At 32.6% G+C, this 21,373-nt stretch overlaps 13 protein-coding genes across 13 annotated transcripts; 6 read left to right on the top strand and 7 right to left on the bottom strand.

Annotated features, from left to right (window-relative positions):
• Positions 1–34: 34 nt before the first annotated feature.
• On the bottom strand, positions 35–1,243 carry rplA (Ribosomal protein L1p/L10e family protein; the record flags this gene model as incomplete). The annotated part of the gene is made up of 3 exons (XM_761547.2): positions 577–1,243; positions 200–536; positions 35–158 (listed from the first exon to the last, which is right to left on the bottom strand). The coding sequence occupies exons 1-3, from the start codon at positions 1,193–1,195 to the stop codon at positions 35–37; spliced, it is 1,080 nt and encodes a 359-aa protein (XP_766640.2). The 5' UTR covers positions 1,196–1,243.
• Positions 1,241–2,208, bottom strand: TpMuguga_01g02870 (uncharacterized protein). Its single transcript, XM_061305288.1, has 6 exons — positions 2,166–2,208; positions 2,027–2,134; positions 1,925–1,997; positions 1,863–1,892; positions 1,701–1,796; positions 1,241–1,604 (listed from the first exon to the last, which is right to left on the bottom strand). The coding sequence occupies exons 3-6, from the start codon at positions 1,989–1,991 to the stop codon at positions 1,354–1,356; spliced, it is 444 nt and encodes a 147-aa protein (XP_061162049.1). The 5' UTR covers positions 1,992–1,997; positions 2,027–2,134; positions 2,166–2,208; the 3' UTR covers positions 1,241–1,353.
• Positions 2,209–3,023: 815 nt separating this feature from the next.
• TpMuguga_01g01118 (uncharacterized protein) lies at positions 3,024–4,976 on the top strand (the record flags this gene model as incomplete). Its single annotated transcript, XM_761546.1, has 1 exon — positions 3,024–4,976. One exon carries the CDS (start codon positions 3,024–3,026, stop codon positions 4,974–4,976), a length of 1,953 nt encoding a protein of 650 aa, XP_766639.1.
• Positions 4,977–5,214: 238 nt separating this feature from the next.
• TpMuguga_01g01117 (uncharacterized protein) lies at positions 5,215–6,676 on the top strand. The gene is made up of 3 exons (XM_761545.2): positions 5,215–5,490; positions 5,579–5,650; positions 5,682–6,676. Exons 2-3 carry the CDS (start codon positions 5,579–5,581, stop codon positions 6,651–6,653), a joined length of 1,044 nt encoding a protein of 347 aa, XP_766638.1. The 5' UTR covers positions 5,215–5,490; the 3' UTR covers positions 6,654–6,676.
• Positions 6,677–6,774: 98 nt separating this feature from the next.
• On the top strand, positions 6,775–7,637 carry TpMuguga_01g02805 (uncharacterized protein). The gene is made up of 6 exons (XM_061305279.1): positions 6,775–7,103; positions 7,140–7,228; positions 7,261–7,325; positions 7,357–7,454; positions 7,486–7,520; positions 7,552–7,637. The coding sequence occupies exons 1-6, from the start codon at positions 6,968–6,970 to the stop codon at positions 7,618–7,620; spliced, it is 492 nt and encodes a 163-aa protein (XP_061162048.1). The 5' UTR covers positions 6,775–6,967; the 3' UTR covers positions 7,621–7,637.
• On the bottom strand, positions 7,624–8,677 carry TpMuguga_01g01116 (uncharacterized protein). Its single transcript, XM_761544.2, has 4 exons — positions 8,327–8,677; positions 7,898–8,294; positions 7,781–7,809; positions 7,624–7,751 (listed from the first exon to the last, which is right to left on the bottom strand). Exons 1-4 carry the CDS (start codon positions 8,606–8,608, stop codon positions 7,683–7,685), a joined length of 777 nt encoding a protein of 258 aa, XP_766637.2. The 5' UTR covers positions 8,609–8,677; the 3' UTR covers positions 7,624–7,682.
• A 205-nt stretch (positions 8,678–8,882) lies between these two features.
• Positions 8,883–9,723, top strand: TpMuguga_01g01115 (uncharacterized protein; the record flags this gene model as incomplete). The annotated part of the gene is made up of 2 exons (XM_761543.1): positions 8,883–9,485; positions 9,541–9,723. The coding sequence occupies 2 exons, from the start codon at positions 8,883–8,885 to the stop codon at positions 9,721–9,723; spliced, it is 786 nt and encodes a 261-aa protein (XP_766636.1).
• Positions 9,724–10,266: 543 nt separating this feature from the next.
• TpMuguga_01g01114 (Rtr1/RPAP2 family protein) lies at positions 10,267–12,409 on the bottom strand. Its single transcript, XM_761542.2, has 4 exons — positions 11,657–12,409; positions 10,858–11,626; positions 10,704–10,811; positions 10,267–10,646 (listed from the first exon to the last, which is right to left on the bottom strand). The coding sequence occupies exons 1-4, from the start codon at positions 12,328–12,330 to the stop codon at positions 10,320–10,322; spliced, it is 1,878 nt and encodes a 625-aa protein (XP_766635.1). The 5' UTR covers positions 12,331–12,409; the 3' UTR covers positions 10,267–10,319.
• Positions 12,410–12,463: 54 nt separating this feature from the next.
• cct8 (T-complex protein 1 subunit theta) lies at positions 12,464–14,513 on the bottom strand. The gene is made up of 2 exons (XM_761541.2): positions 13,811–14,513; positions 12,464–13,745 (listed from the first exon to the last, which is right to left on the bottom strand). Exons 1-2 carry the CDS (start codon positions 14,232–14,234, stop codon positions 12,514–12,516), a joined length of 1,656 nt encoding a protein of 551 aa, XP_766634.1. The 5' UTR covers positions 14,235–14,513; the 3' UTR covers positions 12,464–12,513.
• Positions 14,514–14,518: 5 nt separating this feature from the next.
• TpMuguga_01g02075 (uncharacterized protein) lies at positions 14,519–16,040 on the top strand. The gene has a single exon (XM_061305177.1). It carries the CDS (start codon positions 14,748–14,750, stop codon positions 15,933–15,935), a length of 1,188 nt encoding a protein of 395 aa, XP_061162046.1. The 5' UTR covers positions 14,519–14,747; the 3' UTR covers positions 15,936–16,040.
• On the bottom strand, positions 15,873–17,290 carry TpMuguga_01g01112 (uncharacterized protein). The gene is made up of 4 exons (XM_061305147.1): positions 17,014–17,290; positions 16,134–16,925; positions 16,044–16,102; positions 15,873–15,965 (listed from the first exon to the last, which is right to left on the bottom strand). Coding segments are annotated over exons 1-4 (900 nt in total). The 5' UTR covers positions 17,061–17,290; the 3' UTR covers positions 15,873–15,963.
• Positions 17,291–17,363: 73 nt separating this feature from the next.
• TpMuguga_01g01111 (uncharacterized protein) lies at positions 17,364–20,049 on the top strand. Its single transcript, XM_761539.2, has one exon. The coding sequence runs from the start codon at positions 17,406–17,408 to the stop codon at positions 20,028–20,030; it is 2,625 nt and encodes an 874-aa protein (XP_766632.1). The 5' UTR covers positions 17,364–17,405; the 3' UTR covers positions 20,031–20,049.
• A 33-nt stretch (positions 20,050–20,082) lies between these two features.
• Positions 20,083–21,229, bottom strand: Mgrn1 (Zinc finger C3HC4 type (RING finger) family protein). The gene is made up of 4 exons (XM_061305146.1): positions 20,979–21,229; positions 20,827–20,937; positions 20,687–20,793; positions 20,083–20,637 (listed from the first exon to the last, which is right to left on the bottom strand). The coding sequence occupies exons 1-4, from the start codon at positions 21,075–21,077 to the stop codon at positions 20,118–20,120; spliced, it is 837 nt and encodes a 278-aa protein (XP_061161712.1). The 5' UTR covers positions 21,078–21,229; the 3' UTR covers positions 20,083–20,117.
• Positions 21,230–21,373: the final 144 nt, after the last annotated feature.

The raw sequence follows: 21,373 nt of genomic DNA, 5'->3' as shown, positions 1-21,373 counted from the left end.
TTAAATTGAACTCCAATTATTAAAATGATTCAAATTATTTAGAATTACTTCTCAGTTGTCTAACGTTTAATCTAAATGAGGGACCCATTGATGATGATATAAATATCTTATCAACGAATTTTTGCGTTGAGTAAGGGGGCTTATTTTTCTTCAAATATCTACATTAATGTCAATCATTAGTTTTTATATTTGTTTTTACCTAAATATTTCCAGCAAATTTGTTCTTATTTCATCCAATGGCATAGATACATCTGCGAAATTGCACTTGATATCCCCTGCTTTGTCTGATTTAATCACCAGAACGTTTCTATGAATTAAGTCGTCTACTATTTCTAGGAACTCTGTTTTTGACTCTATGACGGTCCCAACAGCCAAATTGGGCATTAACCCCTTTTTAGATAACAATTTCCCCAAAAGACTCAGTTTGGGGTATGTTTCAACGTCTGATAGAACTAGGTTTACTTCTGGGACCTCTTGTTTTTCCTTAAACTCCTTTATCAAATCTTCGCCGCCAATAAAAACTAAATTTTCAAGTCCTAAAAGTTTATTGCACTCATACACATAAATTATTCATACCTTTAGATTTTATTTCCTCTACCGTATCTTTAATTCCGAATATTCCTACTTTTGTTCTCTTTGATTTGAGTGATTTATATGGTATTGTTATTAATTTAGAGTACTGGCCTGCTGTCGATTTTGCCTTTTTAGTAGTCACTGGTATCCTTATTGCAACGTCGATTCCTTCCACAAACTTCGTACCGCTGATTATTTTTATTCTACTTATTGCTTCGTCTATTGAATATTCTAGATTTTTTTGCGGCAATATTGCCAGATGTTTGCGTAATCGTTTCGGGAGTAGGTTCTCAACCTTTTTTGGATTTATTAGATAAAGAAACCTCTTCCTCAAACTCTCGTTTGGGAGATGCTTTAATGCGTACTCGTTTAAGTCCTTTTCTGTTAGGTTAAGTGATTTTGCTGTTTCTAGAATCCGATGAAAATCTTCTTCCGACCTCTCCTTTTCACCTTTAAAATATTTACTAGATTTAGGATTTCTTGATGCTGATAAATGAAATTGTGTATGGTTTAATTTGTTAAGTTCTGGGTTTAAAAAATTATAAAATACAAAACAGTATATATAATCAATATATAACAGATGAAAAATAAAGCAGAATTTGAATAAATTCAACAGATTCATTTTAAACCCATTTTGAGGGTTATTTAAAATACATTAAATATACATTATGTTATTATATTTTGAATGGATTGTTACAAAGGGTGTAAAAATAGTGCTATCCTTCCAGCTGTATTATGTATTATTTATACTAAAATGTATCATATAATAATTAATTTTATTTATTCTACTTCTTTTGGATAGTATAGTTCTTCTTCTATAAAGTTCTCGTCCATTTCTAGCCCAAGGTTTTCCATAAAGTCTTCCTGGGATACTTCGTTCATTTCGCTCAACAACTGTATGATTTCTTTACAAAATTTCTTTAATTTGTTCCATTTATAATGTGTTTCAGCGTGTTCCTTTTTTAGACTCTCTATATCTTCATGTTTCTGATTCTCATTTCTCTTCATCATCTTCTCATTCTCCTTTTTCACTAAATAATTTTAATAACTGTGATCTTTCATTAATTACAGTATTATTGTTTTAAAACACTCTTACACATTCATATAATAATTCTATTGAAACCCACATTTTTTAAATTTCGCACCCAAACTACTCAATTCCTTATATTTTTCTATTGCTACTCTGTTGTAGCTTATCGTTTTTTCCAATTCTTTTGTGTTATCTAAAACGTTTTGTTATTATGAACCAGTTTTCATATTATTCTGGAATATTTTAATTAAATAATTGCCTTTAAGATCATCAACTTCAACCTTCAGTTCTAGAAACAACGTTACACATTAAAAAATACACCTTCTACTTCGGATTTAAGCCGCTGCACATCTGCTGGGTTATGTTCTTTTTGTTCATTTTTTATCATATATACCTATAAATCCTTTGAAACTTAATAATTACTTTATTGTTTTTGTATTTTTTGGCATATATCTTATTCTCCTTTTCTAGGTTATCAAGAATCCTCTCTACTTTGTTTCTCTTGATTATTTTGTGTAAGTTTTCATATATCTAAATTAAAATCTAACTTTATTAACGTTACATTGACTGAATTATGAGGTTTATTAGTATTTTGTAGATATTCTAGTATTAAATTAGTATCATTTTCAACATCAGGAGACTTCAGATTAACGGTTGTTGGCACTCTTCTTGTTATTACTGGATGAATTTTTATTCAGAAACCATATAATTTAAAAATAATTGAAAAATTGATCCAAAAGTAGATAATAAAATAATGATTAACTAAATAAAACTATACCATTTTTGGTACCAACAATCATTCTCATGTTTGATAAATCGATATCATTAAATAAGTATAGTTAAATAATAAAAATTAAATAAATGTTCTGATAGCGTGAGAATTTTCTTACTGAATATATTCATATCGAGGAAGAAACAAAAAATTAAAAAGGAAGAGTCTTGAAATATATAGTAAATTATATTTAATAAATAGATAAGCTAAGTTAAAAAAGATTTTTATTTTATAAAATTGTAAATAGTGTCATTCCTCTCCTTCCTCTACCACACATCAGTCTGTGTAATTATTCGAAATGGAAAATAAAATGTGAAGTATTTTTGTAGAACTAATATGTTCTTAATAATGGAACATGAGTTAAATCATGCAGAATACTTATTTTTTATTTAATTACATCCTTTTGAGGTGATGTTCAGGATCAACTATGATTCGGGGTTTTTATAGGTTTTAATCGCACATATGTGTAATATATAGAAATTTTGATTTATTTCCATAACATTTTAACTCTATTTTAAATGTATTTTTCTTTATTATTTCTTGCACCTCTCATGGATCTGTCTATGGTCCAGATTCTTTTCAATATTTCATTCAGTATGTCTTTTTTATGTATTTACATTATAGTTTATATTAAAATTAACTTCATAAATGGAAGATACAGTTAAGTATAACTACCTGAAGTCACTTGGTAGACGTAACCAATACTTTAATAATGTGAGTGATATAATCGCAAAAACAATAAAAAATGAGTTGAGAATTTATGAAAAAGACAACGTTCCTTTGTCAGATAATGCGTCAGAAACTGATTCGGAGGATAATTCAGATGAAAGTTCTGATGCCTCTGAGGAGTTAGGTAAAACTAGTAAAAATCCATATTCTTACATTCTAGACCAATTCAAAGATATCATATCATCAGAAAAATGTTCTAACATAGAAGATTCATCCAATGAAAATAAAACTACAGTCCATATTAAATATTCAGAACCTGATCATGCTCATACTGATGAGCCTTTGGGCCTAGATCAAAATTTTAAATTAGGATCTAAATCTGAAAAAGTCCCAGAAGATGCATACAATGAACTAGATTTGAATTTTCTAGTGAAATCAGGGGCAAATGAAGATTCAACGATTAATTCCTATCTCCCTCACATAGTTCTCCGTAAACTTAATTCAAATAAGGACCCATTGCAGCTAAATAAAGTTTTTTCAAATCTAGAAAGGAACTTAAGTGATGTCAGAATGAAATACAGGAAAACTCTGAGTAATTTGTCGTTAAAATCGTCAGCAGTTAGAAGAAACTACAGGCTATCTTGTTTTAATACAGTAGATCCCAAAAATATAAACAAAGTTGAAGAAAAACATGAGCATAATCATGATACAATTATTAATAAACCTGGGGTGGATAGAATAAACTTCGATCTAAATAAATGGCTCGATGAATTGCCCGATGATCTTAAAAATTTCATAGAAGTTGAATCTATAACAACATCTTTAAATTCAATAAAAGATTTTAAAGAAAATAAACCGCCCAAAGATAATAAAATTTATAAAATGGACTTAAACAGTACAGATGATAAAGGTATACGTGAAAATGCTTCGCAAAAGGAACAGAAATCTGTTAACGAAATTAAAAAGGAAGATAAGAAACCTGTTCCAGAGAAAGGGTACATCGAGGTCATACATGAGGATTATATCGAACCATTAAAACATGTATTAAGTGAAGATTTTAAAAGTGGATTTGATGGAATAAAGCAGGGAATATCAGATCTATATAATAACTCCCCGAGTATATTTCAGAATTTATTCGGTAGTTCTGACCCTGATAACGACCGAGAAATATCTAAGCAACTATCTAAGCAACTTAATTCATATTATGATGACACAGATAGAAATACTGGAGAGAATGGTCCTGAAACCCATGATGACTTCAACGACGAATTTGATAAGGACTACAAATACTTTGATATGAATGACAAGTACCAGTCATTTGATATATCTGATGAAAAACCAAAGAGTTCAACACCCGTAGTGAATAAAGATTATAATCAAAATTACGTAGTCTACCGGGAAAATTATAGAGCCAAGACCCCAGAGAAGGTTATCAAAAGCGTAGCTGACTATAACATTGGATTTCTATCTAACTTGTGGACAATTAATGAAAACTGCAAATTGGTTAGAAATGAAAATATTAGATCCGGAACAAAAACTATCAATCCATGGTTTGGAAGCCCTGCGAAAGAGGCGCTTTACCGCCAGCTCACGTTAGAAAACTCAAATGAGGATAAGGAGTGCACAACTATTTTGGATATGGAACGAGGCATTAAATATAAAGTAGTAACGGATAAGAATGGCCAGCCGGAGTATTTAATAGACAACATAGAACCAGGCGATGAAGAAACAGCCAAAACCTTCAAGAACACAGTATCAACCGTGCAAAAAAATAAATATCGAAATAAGAACAATAGTTCAGATCCAAAAATAGAGGAAGGGTTTTTTGATCCTATGCTAAAGCATCAAGAAAAAATCGAGCAGACAAAACTCATCAATGAAACAGATTTGGCCATATTCGGCAGGCGCAAAGTAACAAGAACAAATAGATAATTTTTAATATTTACAAATTTGTTAAATTATATGAGTAATTTGATAAAAATTCGTGGTTGGATACACTGAGTGAAAAATAGCTAAATAGTGGCCAGAATAAAATGGTATCGGAAACATGTACCATGCGAAAATTTTTATTTATTTTTATGAGTATAATCGTAAAATTTTTATATATTTTAATCATTCATACATATATTCCAATGGTTGGGTAATGACTAAAGTGTGCCAGATTATTATATGCATAACATATTATAGTACCCTTTAAATTTTTTTATTGTTTATTTTTTGTAATCTTTGTAATTGTCATTCACTATTTAAATGCGGGTAATTTAATTTAATCCATTTATTCTCAGTGGTATCATCTAGGGAATCTCTATCTCTAATCGCCGATCTTATCGACAATTCTGGAGCAATTTTATTTTGACTCCAAATAACAACAATCCCTAACAATATTGAACAAAATTTTACAAATATTTGTTCTATAACAACCCACGTTACTATTTTTTATTATTAGGTAAACAAATTCTAACTAATTTCTTAGTTCCCCCTTTTAATTTCCTAAATTTCATTATTAAATGGATTTAATAATACTATTAATTTAGATGGCTTTGGACTTTCTTTACAGAAACCTCGAACAAATGAGTTTTTTACACAAACCCCGAAATTATGGGAAGGTACCTTTCCAACTTCTAATTCTTCTCTTAGGACCTATGCCATTCTACACCAAATGCTTATGGAACAGATGATATTTGTAAATCACCAACTATGGCAATCGAAAACCCTGATTCCCGAGATCCGTCAAGTTTAGGGCTGCAATATAGTGATCTCCCAACCACTAATAAAAAATCAAAGACGATTTTGCCTAAACGATCACCATTTTCAAGCACCGAATTCCTAGTGAGCAACTGTACTAACAAGTTTTGCGATGATAAATATTACTCCGGTAATTCTATACTTTGGAATAGTATGATCAACAATCTCAACTATGAAAAAGGCTCATGGACAGATTCCAATTGGAGATATAACGATTGGAACTGCGTTGCTTCTGATTTGACAACAAACAGCGGGACAGTGAATAGTTTAAACGAGGAGAAGAATTCTGATATTTTCAATAGTGCCAACAATAGTTTTAGTTGTCTTAGCTCAGGATCAAATTTTCTTTTATCCAAGTCACTGTCCTCAGATGTGAATAAAAATGATAGTACTGCTGAAACGACTCCAGAAACCATGGTCACAAATTCAATTCAAAGCGTAAATCTCACCAGTTTAAGTGGTTACCAGTTTCCAACCTTTTCTAAATCATTCAAAAACGTAAATAGTTTTATGAATAACCATCCACCTTTATCCAATGCTCCCAGTTGTGATAAGGCTGGAGAGGACAATTATAAAGAAAAGGGTAGTAAATTGAGAAGAGATATTACCTTTGACAAGGATTTGGATTTAACGACCATAACTCAGAGCAACGGACCTCCCGTTACCATGAAAGTATATACTTCTTGGAGCTCCGACTCGGAAAATACCACATCCGTTAAAAAGTCTGAAAAAGTTCAGCTGGTTGCCAGATCCGGCAATTGGATATACGTTAGAGTCAACTCAAATCCAAATCGCTATGGTTGGATACCCGAATTTACTCTTGTAGAGTCTGAAATGTTATCTAGGAAAATGACAACCAACTAACCTTTAATATTTTATTATTCTAATTTTATATTATTTTATATTGTTAATATTTTTGCACGGTTTTGTTTCATAGATTTCATTGGTTTAACACTTTTTTGTCACTTTGTTATTTTCAGTCACACTACTTTTCATTAAAGGTGTTTATCTTAAATATTAAGTTATTATGTGCTTAATATAAATTAAAAATATTTATAAAATTATATTTTAAATTTAACATTAAATTGAGTTAATTTTAGCACTTTTGTGTTAAACTCCACTGTACAGTATTCTTGTGATACAACTTAACTGAAATTCTATTTTTAACTAAATTTTTAATGGAATCCGTAACCGATCGCATAGAAAAATTAAATGTCACTCAAAATAACTTGGAATCCAATGAAAATTCAAATTCGTCAGACAACTCTTTACCTCTGGTTCACACTGAAAAATTCACTGTTACAGACTTAAACAGTATTTTAAACCTACAAACTAATTATTATCACTCAGATGAGGACACAGAATACACGTTAACAGCGCTTAAGTTTTCTAATTCATGGCAACTGTTTTTAACATACTCTGGAAACGTTGGAACCTGGGTACACATTCACTTCTTACGTTTACTATTTAGTTATGCTCGTCTGCAGATTTGTCACATTTGGACATTTATTCAACAAGAGTCTTGCTAGGAGACAGGTATTCTTTAATTTTAACTAAAGTTATCCAGGACCAAGGAATATTACCAGGTTTACTCCAGAAATGGCATCAAGGTCCTTTGTGACTGTTTGAGAGAGAAGGACAGAATCGACAAATACTCTCCCACAGGTTTTTAAAACACTTTTAAACAGCTTTTCAGATGATCTTATTCTTCTGATGGCTCTCGATATCAAGGTAATGTGACACCGTAATACCACACTTATAGGTACATGACAATAAAGTTTTCGCTCAAATACTTGAACGATTTAAAAACGTTTTTAATTTACTAACATAAATATGAGTTTTAATTTACATTTATTGAAGTTAATTTTAAGATTTCCCAAGTTTTTGAAAAAATTAAAGATTAAAATCACGGGGCTTTAACGTAATTGACACCGATGAAATGTACCTATTAGTTGGTTCAACCTAAAAATGAATTATAAGGAAGAAAGTACCGATAATTTGGGGTCATTTGAACCAGAATCTAAAGAATTATTAGTGAAATTCCCTCAATCTAGAGTAGTTTAGGTATCACAGTAATCTTAGATGAATATAGTTGTATAAAAGTGTACCTAGTACCCAAAGGTCGTCTGAGCAACAGATGGAATCCGTTGATATAACGACTTCAAATACAGATTTAAAAAGCTCCTCAAACGTTGGTTTATTGAGTAGCATACATGCTTCACAGTCAAAAAGCTTTGTTAATTGGTAATCCGATAATCTCAAACCAGAATTGATTTCATTTTTACAGCTATCACAGTACTCTAATACTCCAGATTTATATAAAAATCTTGTAAAAGATGCTTTATACATAGTGGCAATGTGACAGTAAAGGTCTTGTAGGAGGTAAAATGCCTTCTTTACACAGAATCCAGTACCAAATATCCTTATCATAGGATTTTCTAAGAGTTTCTGTAAAGTATTTTGGTCACTAGTGGAATACAGCTGACCATTTGTATCAGTTGGGACCTAAAAATTCAAAATAAACATAGAAAACTCACTAAAACATCATTCTTACTTAGTAATTCAGTTACACTAAAATTGTTGCCATTATTTTGCAAAAATTCAGATGTGAAAATCTTAGAAATTAGAGGAAGATGCCACCTTAGTAGTTTAACACACCTTCTATAATATACACAGAGAGGAACATCTCTTGTTAAATAAATATCATTTATTTTTTTATTTAGAGTTAAAAGCGGTCTTTTGAATCTTCTGAGAACTAACTTTTTTTCACAGTTTTGGACGAGATCATCTTCAACTGAAGAGGTGTCAACTGGATTCATATTTTACATTATATGTTTAAATATCGATTAAAATAATATCCATAGAAAGATTCCAAGTTTGAAACAAAATGTATTATTTGTTATCTTAACCCGTTAATTTAGTGTTGTTATTCCATCACTACTCATTTTAATTTTTTAACTTTTACTTTATGGACATTATATCACTTCAAACAATCCTTTTTTAATTCTTCTCTATTAGAATTTTCTGATTTCCACTTATTTCAATTTTCTTCTCTCATTCTTCTTACACATTTATTTATTATTATATGTTAACATGATTCCGTATTTTTTATTCACTTTTATATCATTTATTATACTTAAATACTCATTTTCTTCACATAATCCTACTTTTTACATACTTGATAAAGATGTTTCACTCAACACGAACACTCTGTTTAATGAGTTCTGCATAGATAAACCTAGGGAGAATGTTGTTTGCATAGTTCTGAAGCCAGATATCTTAAATAGTCTTATTTGTTATAACAAAAGCTGTTTGATGTGCGTGAATAGCCTCCAAAAGAACGCTTGTTATTATGGTTTCTTTACTCCTAAATGTTCAGGCACCATTTTATACCCTTTGATTGGCACTAAATCCCCTATTTCAATCACTAGCTACTCAGAATACAGTCTAATTCAACTTGGGAACAATGGAACTCCTGATAGCTGCACCGCACTGATTGATGAAATTTGCAGAATTAACCGTGACTTTGCTCAGAGCTTGGAGTTACTGATTCCGGGTGGGAAACCAAACGTTTTGTCTCTCAAATTCAATTCAACAAGAGGTGTGGATAAGAATTACATTATTCAGGAATTTGACCTGCCCATACCTTCTAGAAAAAAGTTCTTCGACTACATTCTTACACTCATCACTGACAATGTTATTTCATAATTAGTTTTCTTTTCCCATTACTTATATAATAATGATAATTTAGTTTTATCCGCATGTGAATCAGTATCTAAAGAACCTTGAGGATATGCTCAAGTTCAGAGAATGTGTTTTAATGAATGAACTCGACAGTGTATTCTACGACACTACACAGTTTCCACTAATGACCTACAAGAAGTTTGATTTATTTTACCTATATATTCCTCTATTAACTTTGTTTTTAGAATAATGACGTTTAAAACCTATATTGTTAGTGGATTTTCCAATTTTGCCTACATGATATACAAGATACTAGAGGGTACTTACCATATACACAGTATACTACAATGACTATACACATATACATATATATATATTCTATAACATAAAACTAATAATTTTATTAATAATTATAAATAGATATCTGGAACGATATTGTGGAGAGTGATTTGACTGATGTAGTTAATTTAATTGAGAAGTTTTTGAGGGTTTATAATTCATATGAGGGTGATTTGTATTCTGAGCTACGATACATTATGGACCCCGCTGTATACAACGATATTCTAACTAACTCTACTTCTTATTGCAAACAATTTGAGACCATAAAAGGTAAATTATCCCGGATTGAAAGGGACAAATTAATTACGGAGTCTAACGAGTTTTTAAGGAAAATAAACGTTTTACTCAGTAGGCAATGTAAACCTCCTTCGACTTATGGTCCTCAGTGCGCTGGTCGTTTTTTCAAGGGTTTGGAGGAAAAATACGCCAACGTTTAATATGATAGCATATATACAAAACTAAGATAAACAAGTTAAAATTAACTAATTGGGTGTGGATTAAAATGTTTCAATTGTCCAGGAAAAGCTCAGATAGTATATCTATTGACTCTTGGTCCAGCTGGAATCGGTTATTTAATACACTGTTTACATCTTCTAATAGCATTTCATAATCTACATCTAGTGCTTCTTCACCATAGACTAAATTATCCGTTTCTTCTGGTTCTTCAAACACAATATCGTCTAACTCTGAGTCTAGATCCTGTGTATTGGAATCATGCCAGTTATTTGATAAATTTGAGTCGTAATTCAGAGGCAGATGGTTCCTATTCTTTAGAATCACATACTTAATCGTAAACGCCAGGGGTTCCATGATTTTAGTGTTGAGTAGATTATTCTATAAATTAAATTAGATAATTTAATAAATAAAATATAAATAATATATAAAAAATACCTTGACTGGTTTAAATGTTGACAATAAGTAGTGTATGTGTAACTTTAATGTATCAAGGCTCTTTGGTATTCCTTTCAGACACTGGTCATACAAATCATCGAAACTTTCCTAATTTATTTATTACTCAAGTTAATAAAAAATAATCATCACTTACGTTATAGGTATTTTGAGTTACTATTCCTGAGTTAAGAAAATCACGAGTGTTACTTGTAATGAAATTACTCAGAACGTACCACAACCATGAGAAAATGCCCAAATAATCATCCTCTAAATAATCTTCGGGTTCTGACAAATCCAGGCTTTCGCGATCGAATGAGTAGAAAGTGGTCGTGTTGTCTGCCAAATCTGTATTGTGAGGAGATGGTTTATAAATTGAAACGAGTTTTTCTGGGTCTTTGTAAAATTTGACATTTGCTTCTGACATTGAGGAGTCTGACATTTCATCTGACGAGTCGAAGTCTTCAAATATTTCAAATGTGTCAATCCTTTGTCTTTTCTCCTCTAGTGAGTTCTTTGACGGCCTATCCTCAATTTCCGTTGTCTTCCTGCTTATTAAATCTGTACTTCTATTCACCACCTTTTCACTACTTCCCGTGCGTTTAATAGGAGTGTCTTGTGAACTAACGTCCTGAATCCCTACATCTGTCGTACCGCCTGTTACATTATTAAGGTTAAAATTTATAGATGAGCCAAAACAGTTCCTGAGGCTGAAAACGTCTTCGTACAGTTTCTTCAGAGTGTCATTATTTGCATTTCTCATTGCTCTTGGAGTGAATGTTCCAAGTTCCACCGGGGACAGTGATACCTTGGCGCTGACCTTCTGGTTTTCATTCAGGCACGTTGTTGAGCAAAATGAGTCACATTCCTCCCTATCATATACGCTCTTTGATACCACATCGATTTTATACTTCGAGCTTCCGGAACTAAATTATTATTAAAGTAGATAAAGTTACCTTTTCTCGATCTGGTTACAACAGTATATATATCCGCAGATTCCTTTGTCAGATCTGTCTGCAATTACATCCTCCAGTGTCGTGAGATCAAAATATGTGTATATTAGTTTCTCCACGAACTTACATGGTTCACACGGGTTAACTGGTGATCTTTTGCAACACTTGAAACGGCTTCCATCGGATGCAATGTCAATCAGGTGAAACAGAATCTTATAAAAATACGTAGCGTTGGACACCTTTTCTTCTGATACTGGCTCCGTCCCATTTGTTTCTTGTGATGAATCATTTTTTTCTGTTACTCCATTATTTAAATCGGAATCGTGATCATTGACAGGATCACTGCCACTATCGCTGAAAAGAAGAGGGCTATCAGTGTTGTTGGTATTATAAATCGAGGATAACGTCTCATCTGGATCCTGTCTATTACTTGGATCTATGGAATCCTTGCGGGTATACTTTTTTTGTTTGTTACCTTTTCCACTATTAAAATTGAAGAACTGACGGAAAACTGGTAGATGTTCTGGCACAGTGAAGCTTCCAGTATTGAAGTTTTTTTTACTTAGGTTGTTTTTATTATTAGTTTTAGTTTCTGAGTAATTATGTTTAAATGACTCGTAATAAAACACTAAAGGTTCTGATTGATCAAAATGTACTGTTCCAGCTGATTGAACCATAAATTAAAACGTTTTGTAAAATAAAGATTCTTAAAAATTATTCGAAAAATTAAAAATTATTGACTAAAATCTACGATTTTATGGTGTTGGATCTATTTTTTGTTTCTATATACTAATAAACACTACAAATATAGATCTAAAATATATTATATCATATTAAAATACAGCGCTTTTACTGATTGTTTAGAAATCTGGGTTATTTTGACTTGGCGGTTTTGGGCCTCCTGCTGGTTTTGCTACTATGATCTGGTCCACTGTTAGTATAGTCATCAGTGCTTCGTAACACAGTGTTAATAAATTATGTTTCGTCTGATAGTGATCAAAAACCTTCAATTCCATGGAATCCCCGCAGCTTCCTGTTTCAACATCTACACATGAATTGTTCTTTCCATTCTCATGGAGGCTTAGAAGGTTTGTTAGGAGTGTTTCGCAATCAACTCCTGCGTTAGTTGCTAATATTTTAGGAACAACTTGTAGAGATTTTGCGAAGGCTTCAACTGCGTATCTTTCCAAACCTGATACTGAGGTGCTGAACTTCTTAAGTAGTACAGATAGTTGTAATTCTACTGCCCCGGCTCCCGGTAAAAATTTACCATCAACTTTTAAATTATCCACTAATGCAACTGCGTCATCGATTCCTCTTTCTACTTCGTCTAATTGGTTGTTTGTTGCTCCCTTTAGTACAATAGTGTTGACTCTGGAGTCCTTAGCCTTCATTATAACGCACTTCTTACTGCTAATTTCAGTTAGTTCCACACTCTCCACATATCCAAGTTCCTCATTTACATCAGCGGTTGCTCCATTTTGGACATCAGTTTTCTGCGGTAAGAGTTGTGAAAGGTTCATCACAGCTTGTGACCTTGTGGTTCTACACACTCTCCTTAGATCAAATTTAGAGATTAATTTCAGCACAAGAATATTGTATTTGTTGCAGAAGTGGAGTGCCATTTCTGAGACTGCTCCGTTACATACAATAACTCCCACTCCCTTGTCACTTATTGACTTGATTACTGTTTCCATTTCCTTCTCTTCTCCCTTGGTGAAGTTCAACAGCTGCTCAGCTGTTTTCAACAATACGGTTCCTTTCGTTTCAGGTCCTGCAAACTCCAAACCTACTGATAGCACTAGAACTCTGCAGTTGTATGCCTTCTTTACTGACCCTAAAGGTTCTCTAATTAGCACGAGCCCATTGACTACATTGGATTCCATGAGTGAGCCTCCTGTAAGCTTAACTACTCTGACATTTTGAGGATCGAACGTTGATACGTCTGCTGGCATCACTGATATCACTGCGTCCGTAACTAGTTTGCTCAAGAATTCCGACATATAGCTGAACTTTGAGTTCATTGCGCTATACAGTACTCCTCTCAAACTTTCATGGTCCCTCAAATCCTTGATATTATAACAAACCAAACCTAAATGATTATGTATTCCTCCATTATTATATATATATATATATAATGAAGATAATTATACTTACTTGGTAGATGTTCCATCAGTTTGTTGAATGCTATTTCGTACCCTTTTCTGATATCTGAAATGTGTACTCCGTCTTGTAGCAATTCGCCTGCGTTTGTTAAGAGATCTCCCAAAAGAGCCACCAGGGTATTTGTTCCATCGCCAAACTGGAGCTTTTGTGACTCTACTGAACTTAAGACTATCTTGCCCACTGGGTGTACTACTTCCAATTCAGCTAAAATGGTGTTGCAATCCGACGTTACGAATTTTTTGTCGATATGGTTCACAATGAGTTTCTTCATGCTATTAGGTCCCAACGACGTCTTCAACATGTCAGAGATTTGCTGTATTGCTTCTATGTTACGTAGAGTTGGGTTATCTGCGGCTCCCAAAAACTTTCCGCCCTCTCTCATGAGAGCCCTGGCTCCAAACTTGTGTTGAAACATTGTTGATAAGAAATCTATTTATATTTGGCTTGATGATTTTATTTTTTTAGATACCAGGAGACTATTTAAGAATTACTTCCTTTCTTATTCCTGGACTATTTAAAAAGAATCTCAATTAAATTCAATGAACTGATAAGCCGTGATAAAAACTAGTTTATTGGTAGAAACTATTAAGATTTCGAAGTAGAGAAAATAAAAAACTATATTTAGAGATTTTTTACAGAATTAAAAATAAAACTACATTAAATATTTGAAATGATTTTATTAAACACTACATATTAAATGTTGTTTTGAATTAGGATAATGTTCCCAATAATTTATAATAAAAATTTTAAATTCTAAAATTTAATAATTTCCTTTCGATATGGTGAAGGGTGTAATGATCGATGCTGGTCTAAAGGCGCAACTTAATTCGTCTCCACCCATGGATATGCGTTTTCCGTAAAATTTCTGAAATATAAAATGTAAGAATATTTTTATTTGTAATATAAATTTTGGATATGATAAAATTCAATGACTCTATTAAACCTATCCAACGTTGTCGATCAACTTGGTGTGTCCGTATCAAGCCTCATTGCTCGTCGGAACTTATTATCATTTTCGATAAATCAGCTTGAACTACTGAAGGATACTTGTAAAAAGATTTCTAGAATCGATTGTTTTGACTCGAACTATCCTAAGAATCAAATTTTAATTGATTTTTTAAGGAATGGATCAAGGGTTTTGGAGGAGTCAATCACTTTGAGGAGGGATATTTTTTCAAATAACAACCTTCCCTTATGCAATCGCAATTTTTCAAAATCTGAAAATATTCAATACCAACACAATCGCACAGAACCTACTCTAAACCAATTTCCTCAAAGCAATATTTCTGATATTAATAAACTTGACCGCGTTTTGAACCACACACTAATTAGTTTTATCACTGTTCTCGGGAATTCAGGGTTATTTTTAAATGATTTATACTTCTTCAAGTCAATCTTATCTGAAATAAGGGTTAATTGCTCAAATTATTCAGGACTAGTGTGTGCTGTGGGCATAATTAACAAGTGTGACTTGTTTAGATACGATGACTTTCTCAACTTCAGCAGGAAGATTTTTTCTAAGTTTACCAGAAATTACAAGATCCTAAATTATATAAATGACCTAGATGTTACCCTGTTACTATTCCACAAGATCTCAATGACGTATATGTCCCAACCTTTATTAATAAATAGTACTATTTGTAATCAGAATCAACTAGAATTACTACATCTACTATCAATTAGTCTGGATAAAGTCCTTGAAATTTCAAACTTTAGAGACGGTATTTCATCCACTGTTTCCATGAAATCCGTGAATAACCTTATTCAGTCAATTTTCCTATTTTATAATTACAACAAAACCTTAATATCTAACTTATCCCTGGATAAATTGGCTAAAATTAATAGAGTCTTGGCCATAAACCCGGGTTCTAATTGTTTACACTCTGATTTTGAAAGCCCAGAACACAACGCCGGGTCTGAATTTACTTCATCCACAAACTCAATCGAAATTAAGAACACTAGTGATTTACACCTGAAAGTAAAAAATGTTCTAGATAACATGTGTGGTACAAACAATAATTCCCAAAGAATTGAGAATAGTTTAAAGAATAAAAAAATTTTAAATGAAATTAGGGTAGGGTCAAGTTTATATTTTGTTGATTTATTAATTAATTAAATTCATTTCTAAAATCCCTGGACCAATTCTCTAAAAAAGGAGATTGTATTATATTTTAAAGGTTTAAATAAACTATATAATTTAAATAATATTGTATTTACATGATACATGGATAAATTTCTCCCGGTGTTATTACGATACAGTTGGGATCTTTTCTCACGGCCTCCCTGAGTATATAAATGTATTAATTCAAAGTACCTAATTGCGTAGTTTTCATGATATTTAGTAGAGCGTTTTCTCCTAAAGGTTTCGAACAAATCATCACCTGAGCCCAATCCTGGGTTCTCTCTGCCCTTACTCCCGTAGACTCCAGACGCATAATATTCCCTCTTTGCTGGGTTTATTACATCATCTTGTGTTAATATCTTTAGAGGTTGATTGGTCTGTTTGGTAAAATTAAAGTTCCTTCTTCTGGAATAGTTAAGACTAGCATCATTCGGGTCGATTTCAGCTCTGTACTGTTCAAATATTTCTTCCAATTCATCGTAAAAATCCTCCACTTTATTTCTCTGAGTGAGGGTCAAACTTCCAACTGCTTCACTATCCTGCTTGTTAGGTATCTTATCCAAGTCATCGAATGGTTTATATGGCACAAAATCACTTATTTTATCCCGGTGTTCAATTAAAATACTGGCCATGACACCTACATTGCAGGTATCGAAATCCAACTTATTATTCAATCCATTTAAACTGGGACTAATTGGTGGGTTAAAATGCGATAACTGGGCCGTGGGAACAGGAAAACCAGGATTCTGAGTGGGAATTTGGAATTGAGGGATAGGTTGAAAAACAGGCGGTGGAACAAAGGGTGGAACCAGTTGAGGTTGGAAGACCGTAGTTTGGAAATTTACATTTTGTTGTAAATTATTTAAATTATTATTAGGCTTTGGAACATTCTGTAAATTATAATTGGGTTTAACATTGGTGGAAGAGTGTTTAGAATCCGAAAATCCTGTTCTTTTTACGGGATTAGGGTCATCAAATCTACTTCTAAAGCAATTATTTATTACGAATTATTAATTATCTTCATTATGTGGTAAATAATATGATAATTTTTATAAATTGGTGTTAAACAAACTTTCTCCTAGCTTTAACCGAGGAGTCAGAATGAGAAGGAGTAACCATTCCAACGGATTCGGAATGTTTATAAATTATGCAAGTGAAATGCTAAAGAATTTAAGGATTCTTTCTGAGATAGCAGGTTGATAAATGGTAATAAAAGCGAATTTCAGATTTATTATAGCTTGTTTAAAACAGCTGGCACCTTCCAATAAATAAAGTTTTTTAAATATCGATTATAATACATATTAAATATAAATAAAAAACAACAAATTAAATATACATTTTTGATAAATAAATATACTGCAGGTTATCATAGTGTGGTTTTATTAACACATTAGCTTCATAACTATTTTTTCCAGGATGAATAATTATTCCCCTATTTTATTATTAATGGAATATAAATAGAAAATGTCAAATGAAACACCTGAGGAATCTGAAGTCAATCTTAACCATGAAAGTTCAGATTGTACTAATGAAGAATTAAAGGATTTCCAAATAAACCACAATTTTCCAGAAACAAACACCCATTCAGATGAAGATAAGACTCATGAACACAATCGCAATATAAATGAACTTTATTCTTCCGAAAATAAGGAATTAGAAGAGAATAAAAATTTAGAAACAGATAATTCTTCTTCATTTCATAAAATTCACAACAATGAAGATAAAAACCTTGAAGAAGAGTTGGATTTACAAGAATCTCAGCAGACAAATGCATGTGTAGATGAAGTTGAAGAATTTCAAACTCCAGAAATCACCCCCAAAGAAATATTTACACAAAGTCCGGATTTTTCATTTGGCGGTTCCGAATCCCTTCCAGATTCTAATGAAAATGAACCAGAACAAAAATCGGATGATGCTACTGGAAAGATTGTAGACGAAACTAATAAACGGGAAACTGATCCCGACGAATCAAAATCACCAGAACCAAAATCTGAAGATGATTCAAATCAATTTTCAGAACAATTATCAGAGCCTGCTTCTGAACCTGTTACTGATCAATTCTCAGAACATCAATCGGAACAGTTACAAGAAGATTTATCAGAAACAGTTTCAGAACTCAAAACTCCAGAGCTCCTATCTGAGCCATATGAATATTCTGAATACAACAAAAGTAACCCACCAGAGGAATTTGAAGAGAGAGATTCATATGACCAGGACACTTCGGAACAATTATCTGAACCCGTTTCTGAGCCAGTTTATGAACAATTATCAGAACAGTTACAAGAACAGTTATCAGGACAAATCTCGAAACAATTATCGGAAACAGTCTCAGAACCTGTTCCTGAACCAGAAGTCCCAGAACCGCAACTAACTCGTACGGAATCTAAGTCTAAACATCACAAAAAGTTTAAATCTACATCAAAAACATTCGAGTCACTGTTCCACAAATCGTCTATCGGTAAGTCAAGTAAATCATCGAAAAGTAAGAGTTCAACGAAATCAGAAACCAGCCCCTCATCTAAGGATGTTGTTGTGACGAGCACCTCATCTTACACATCTTCATCTACGAAGAAGAAAGATAAGGGGCCATGCTGGACATACTATGAAATACCAGGAAAACCAGGAAGAAAGGGCCCGACTTTGGGAGTTTTTTGTGACTCAATGAAATCAAGTAAGAGCTATCAGAGGACTGAGAGCAGTAAGGACCAGAAGTGCATAGTTCTACAGACTCCAGATTCCCTAGAAAGATACCTGCACCCATTTCAGGTTGTGTCAAACTACTATTTGAACCCAAATTACATTAAATATTACAGCAACAGCGTGAATATGGAAGATTCAGTGGTGAATACCTACTACTACACGAACATGATGACACAAAGAAAGAGCCTTTTCCCATATTCCGTTACGAAGACCGTATCTGGCAACGTGCCAGGAATGGGAAGAGTTTTAGCATGCGGTACCCAGTGTGGGAAAATAATTATATATTCATTTTTCACACTCGACGAGCTGATAGTTCTTGATACGAGGACGGTGTATGACAGATACTTATCGAGAGAAAACTCACTTGATTCTGAAACTGATTTTGATATTGATAAGGCTATAGACTCTACATTATTTGAAGTGAATTCACTGGCATTCATCACAACATTTGAGAATTATAGCACAATTCTAGCCATAGGTAACCACTTAGGTCACCTGCTACTGTACCAAATACCTAAAATGCAACTAATCAAACTTATATACCCCTCAAATATGACAAACGCGAATGTGTACTGCAGTTCATACTCTTCAAATACACTCACTTCGAGTGTGAGCTTGACCAGTTCCTGCACTGATGAAAGCGAGCCCGACTCTATTCTGATAGACGATCTTGAGCTCTCAAAAATTAGGAGACATAAAGTGCTGAATACAAATAATCACCAAGATTCCCAATCTCAGACTGACGAAGTAGCTTTTATTACATGTCTGGGCTACTGTCCCACCACAGGAGACCTCTGGGTCGGCTACGGAAATTCGTCGTTTGCAATATACTCCAGTAGCTTTAAGCTTAGGAAGTTTTATTCCTCAAACAACTTGTTGGATACGAACAATAACATAGTGATTGATGACAACGTATATGGAGTAAACAATTTCGAGTACTGCACATGTGAGCAAATTGTTTTGGTCGTTTATGGGAACGTGAAGGTTGACATATTTACGTTTTCAGGGAACTTTCTCAGCACCATCAGTGCCACAAGGCTAACCAACACTACTACTCCGATCTCCTCAGTGCATGTTTCTAACAACTCTAATGGCAGTATTCTATATATAGGGCTGATGGACGGGTCTCTGCTTGTAAAACAGATTTTGTACAATACTAACTCCAACAATAACATTTCTAAAGAAAATGGAAACCATAATGATGGTTTGGATGAGCTGCTCATCAACACAATTGAATTTATTTTACTCTACAAGTTTATCTACAAGTTCGATGGAGAAATAAACTCCGGAGCCCCTGTTTCATGTATTTGTCCTGTTCCATCTCAGCAGCTTGTCTTGCTTGGAGACGCATCAGGAGGTCTATCTGTCATATCTAACTTGAGTATATAATCTGTTTTTATAAAATTCACTACGTACTATATATATAATACTTATATAAATATACTTGAATTAGTATTTTAAGGGTTTATTTTAAAATCATCTATGATCGTTAATGTGTAAAATCTGGCTCACGACAGTTCTGCACATAGGACATGCTCCAAACTGGATTGAAACTGTTTTAGAGCACTCGGAACAGAGACAAATGTGGCTGCAAGGAAGTAAAATAGTATTTGAAGGCGTTTCTAGACAAATAGCACAATTTTTTATTCGCTCATCCTTTTGGTCCTTTTTGATTCCATATTCAGACTCGTTTAATCCATAGACTTCTTGTACCAAATATCCACATGATCCAACCTTAATTCTTCTCTTGGTTACATAAATGTTCCAGTTCTCGTATATGTCCTTCTTTAGACCACACATTGCAAAGTACGTAAAGTCGTTCGTTAAAGAGCTAATTACGATCAAAATCGGTACAAATTTCCGCTCCGTAGTGAAAGATGCAGAGTCCAAAGTAACATTACGTAGTTGGAGTACGTACGAATATTCTAGTTCAAATTTCTTGTCATTTCCAACTTCCAAATTGAAAGTTTTACTAGTGCGATTTGGTTTGGAAAAACTAAAAATTATGATAAATTATAATATTATAAAATTAAAAAATAACATACCGAGGTACGCCATTATCCAATCCCATGTGTTTTTGGCCGAATTTAAAAATCACAGTACAAGGTTCAGCGGTGTCATATTCAAAACAAAGTGAAAATTTATTTACATTCTGGAAAATTATGAATTATAAATTGAAGCTTACAGGGAATGCTTTGACAGTAACATTTTTGAGTAGGAAAATAGTTTTTTTGTGGGCTAATTTCGAAATAACAAAATTATCTACGGGTTTTATATGGTCGGGAGGGTCAAAATTCTAAAAATTAAAATATTATTGTAAATAGATGTCAAATTTACCTCATTTATAATATATTGGTTATCAGTTGGAATTATTTCCTGCTCAAAAACTTCAAATTCACAATTATTTCTTGGAGATTTAGATTTAATGTTTCCCATATTTAAAAAATATGCTTAAAAGTTTCAAATAATCATGATTTAAAACAACATAATATACATAACAGACTAAAGTAAGATAACGTTATTAAATATGGTACAAAATAAGGATAAAAGAAGAATAATATATTATACAAACGTGAATTAAAACTAATCATAGACTGATGATATATAATAGAATCCCATTGATTGGGTTGCAACATCTCACATTAGTATATTTTTAAAATTTAAATTTTATATCTTTTTTAATTATAATAATTTGATATAAAAATTTTAATTATAATCTTATAAAAATTATT

Source organism: Theileria parva, chromosome 1 (genome assembly GCF_000165365.1).
Source record: "Theileria parva strain Muguga chromosome 1, complete sequence, whole genome shotgun sequence".
In the NCBI taxonomy this organism is placed as follows: domain Eukaryota; phylum Apicomplexa; class Aconoidasida; order Piroplasmida; family Theileriidae; genus Theileria; species Theileria parva.
The sequence above is the reverse complement of the archived record's forward strand: the minus strand, read 5'-3'. Positions and strand labels throughout refer to the sequence as shown.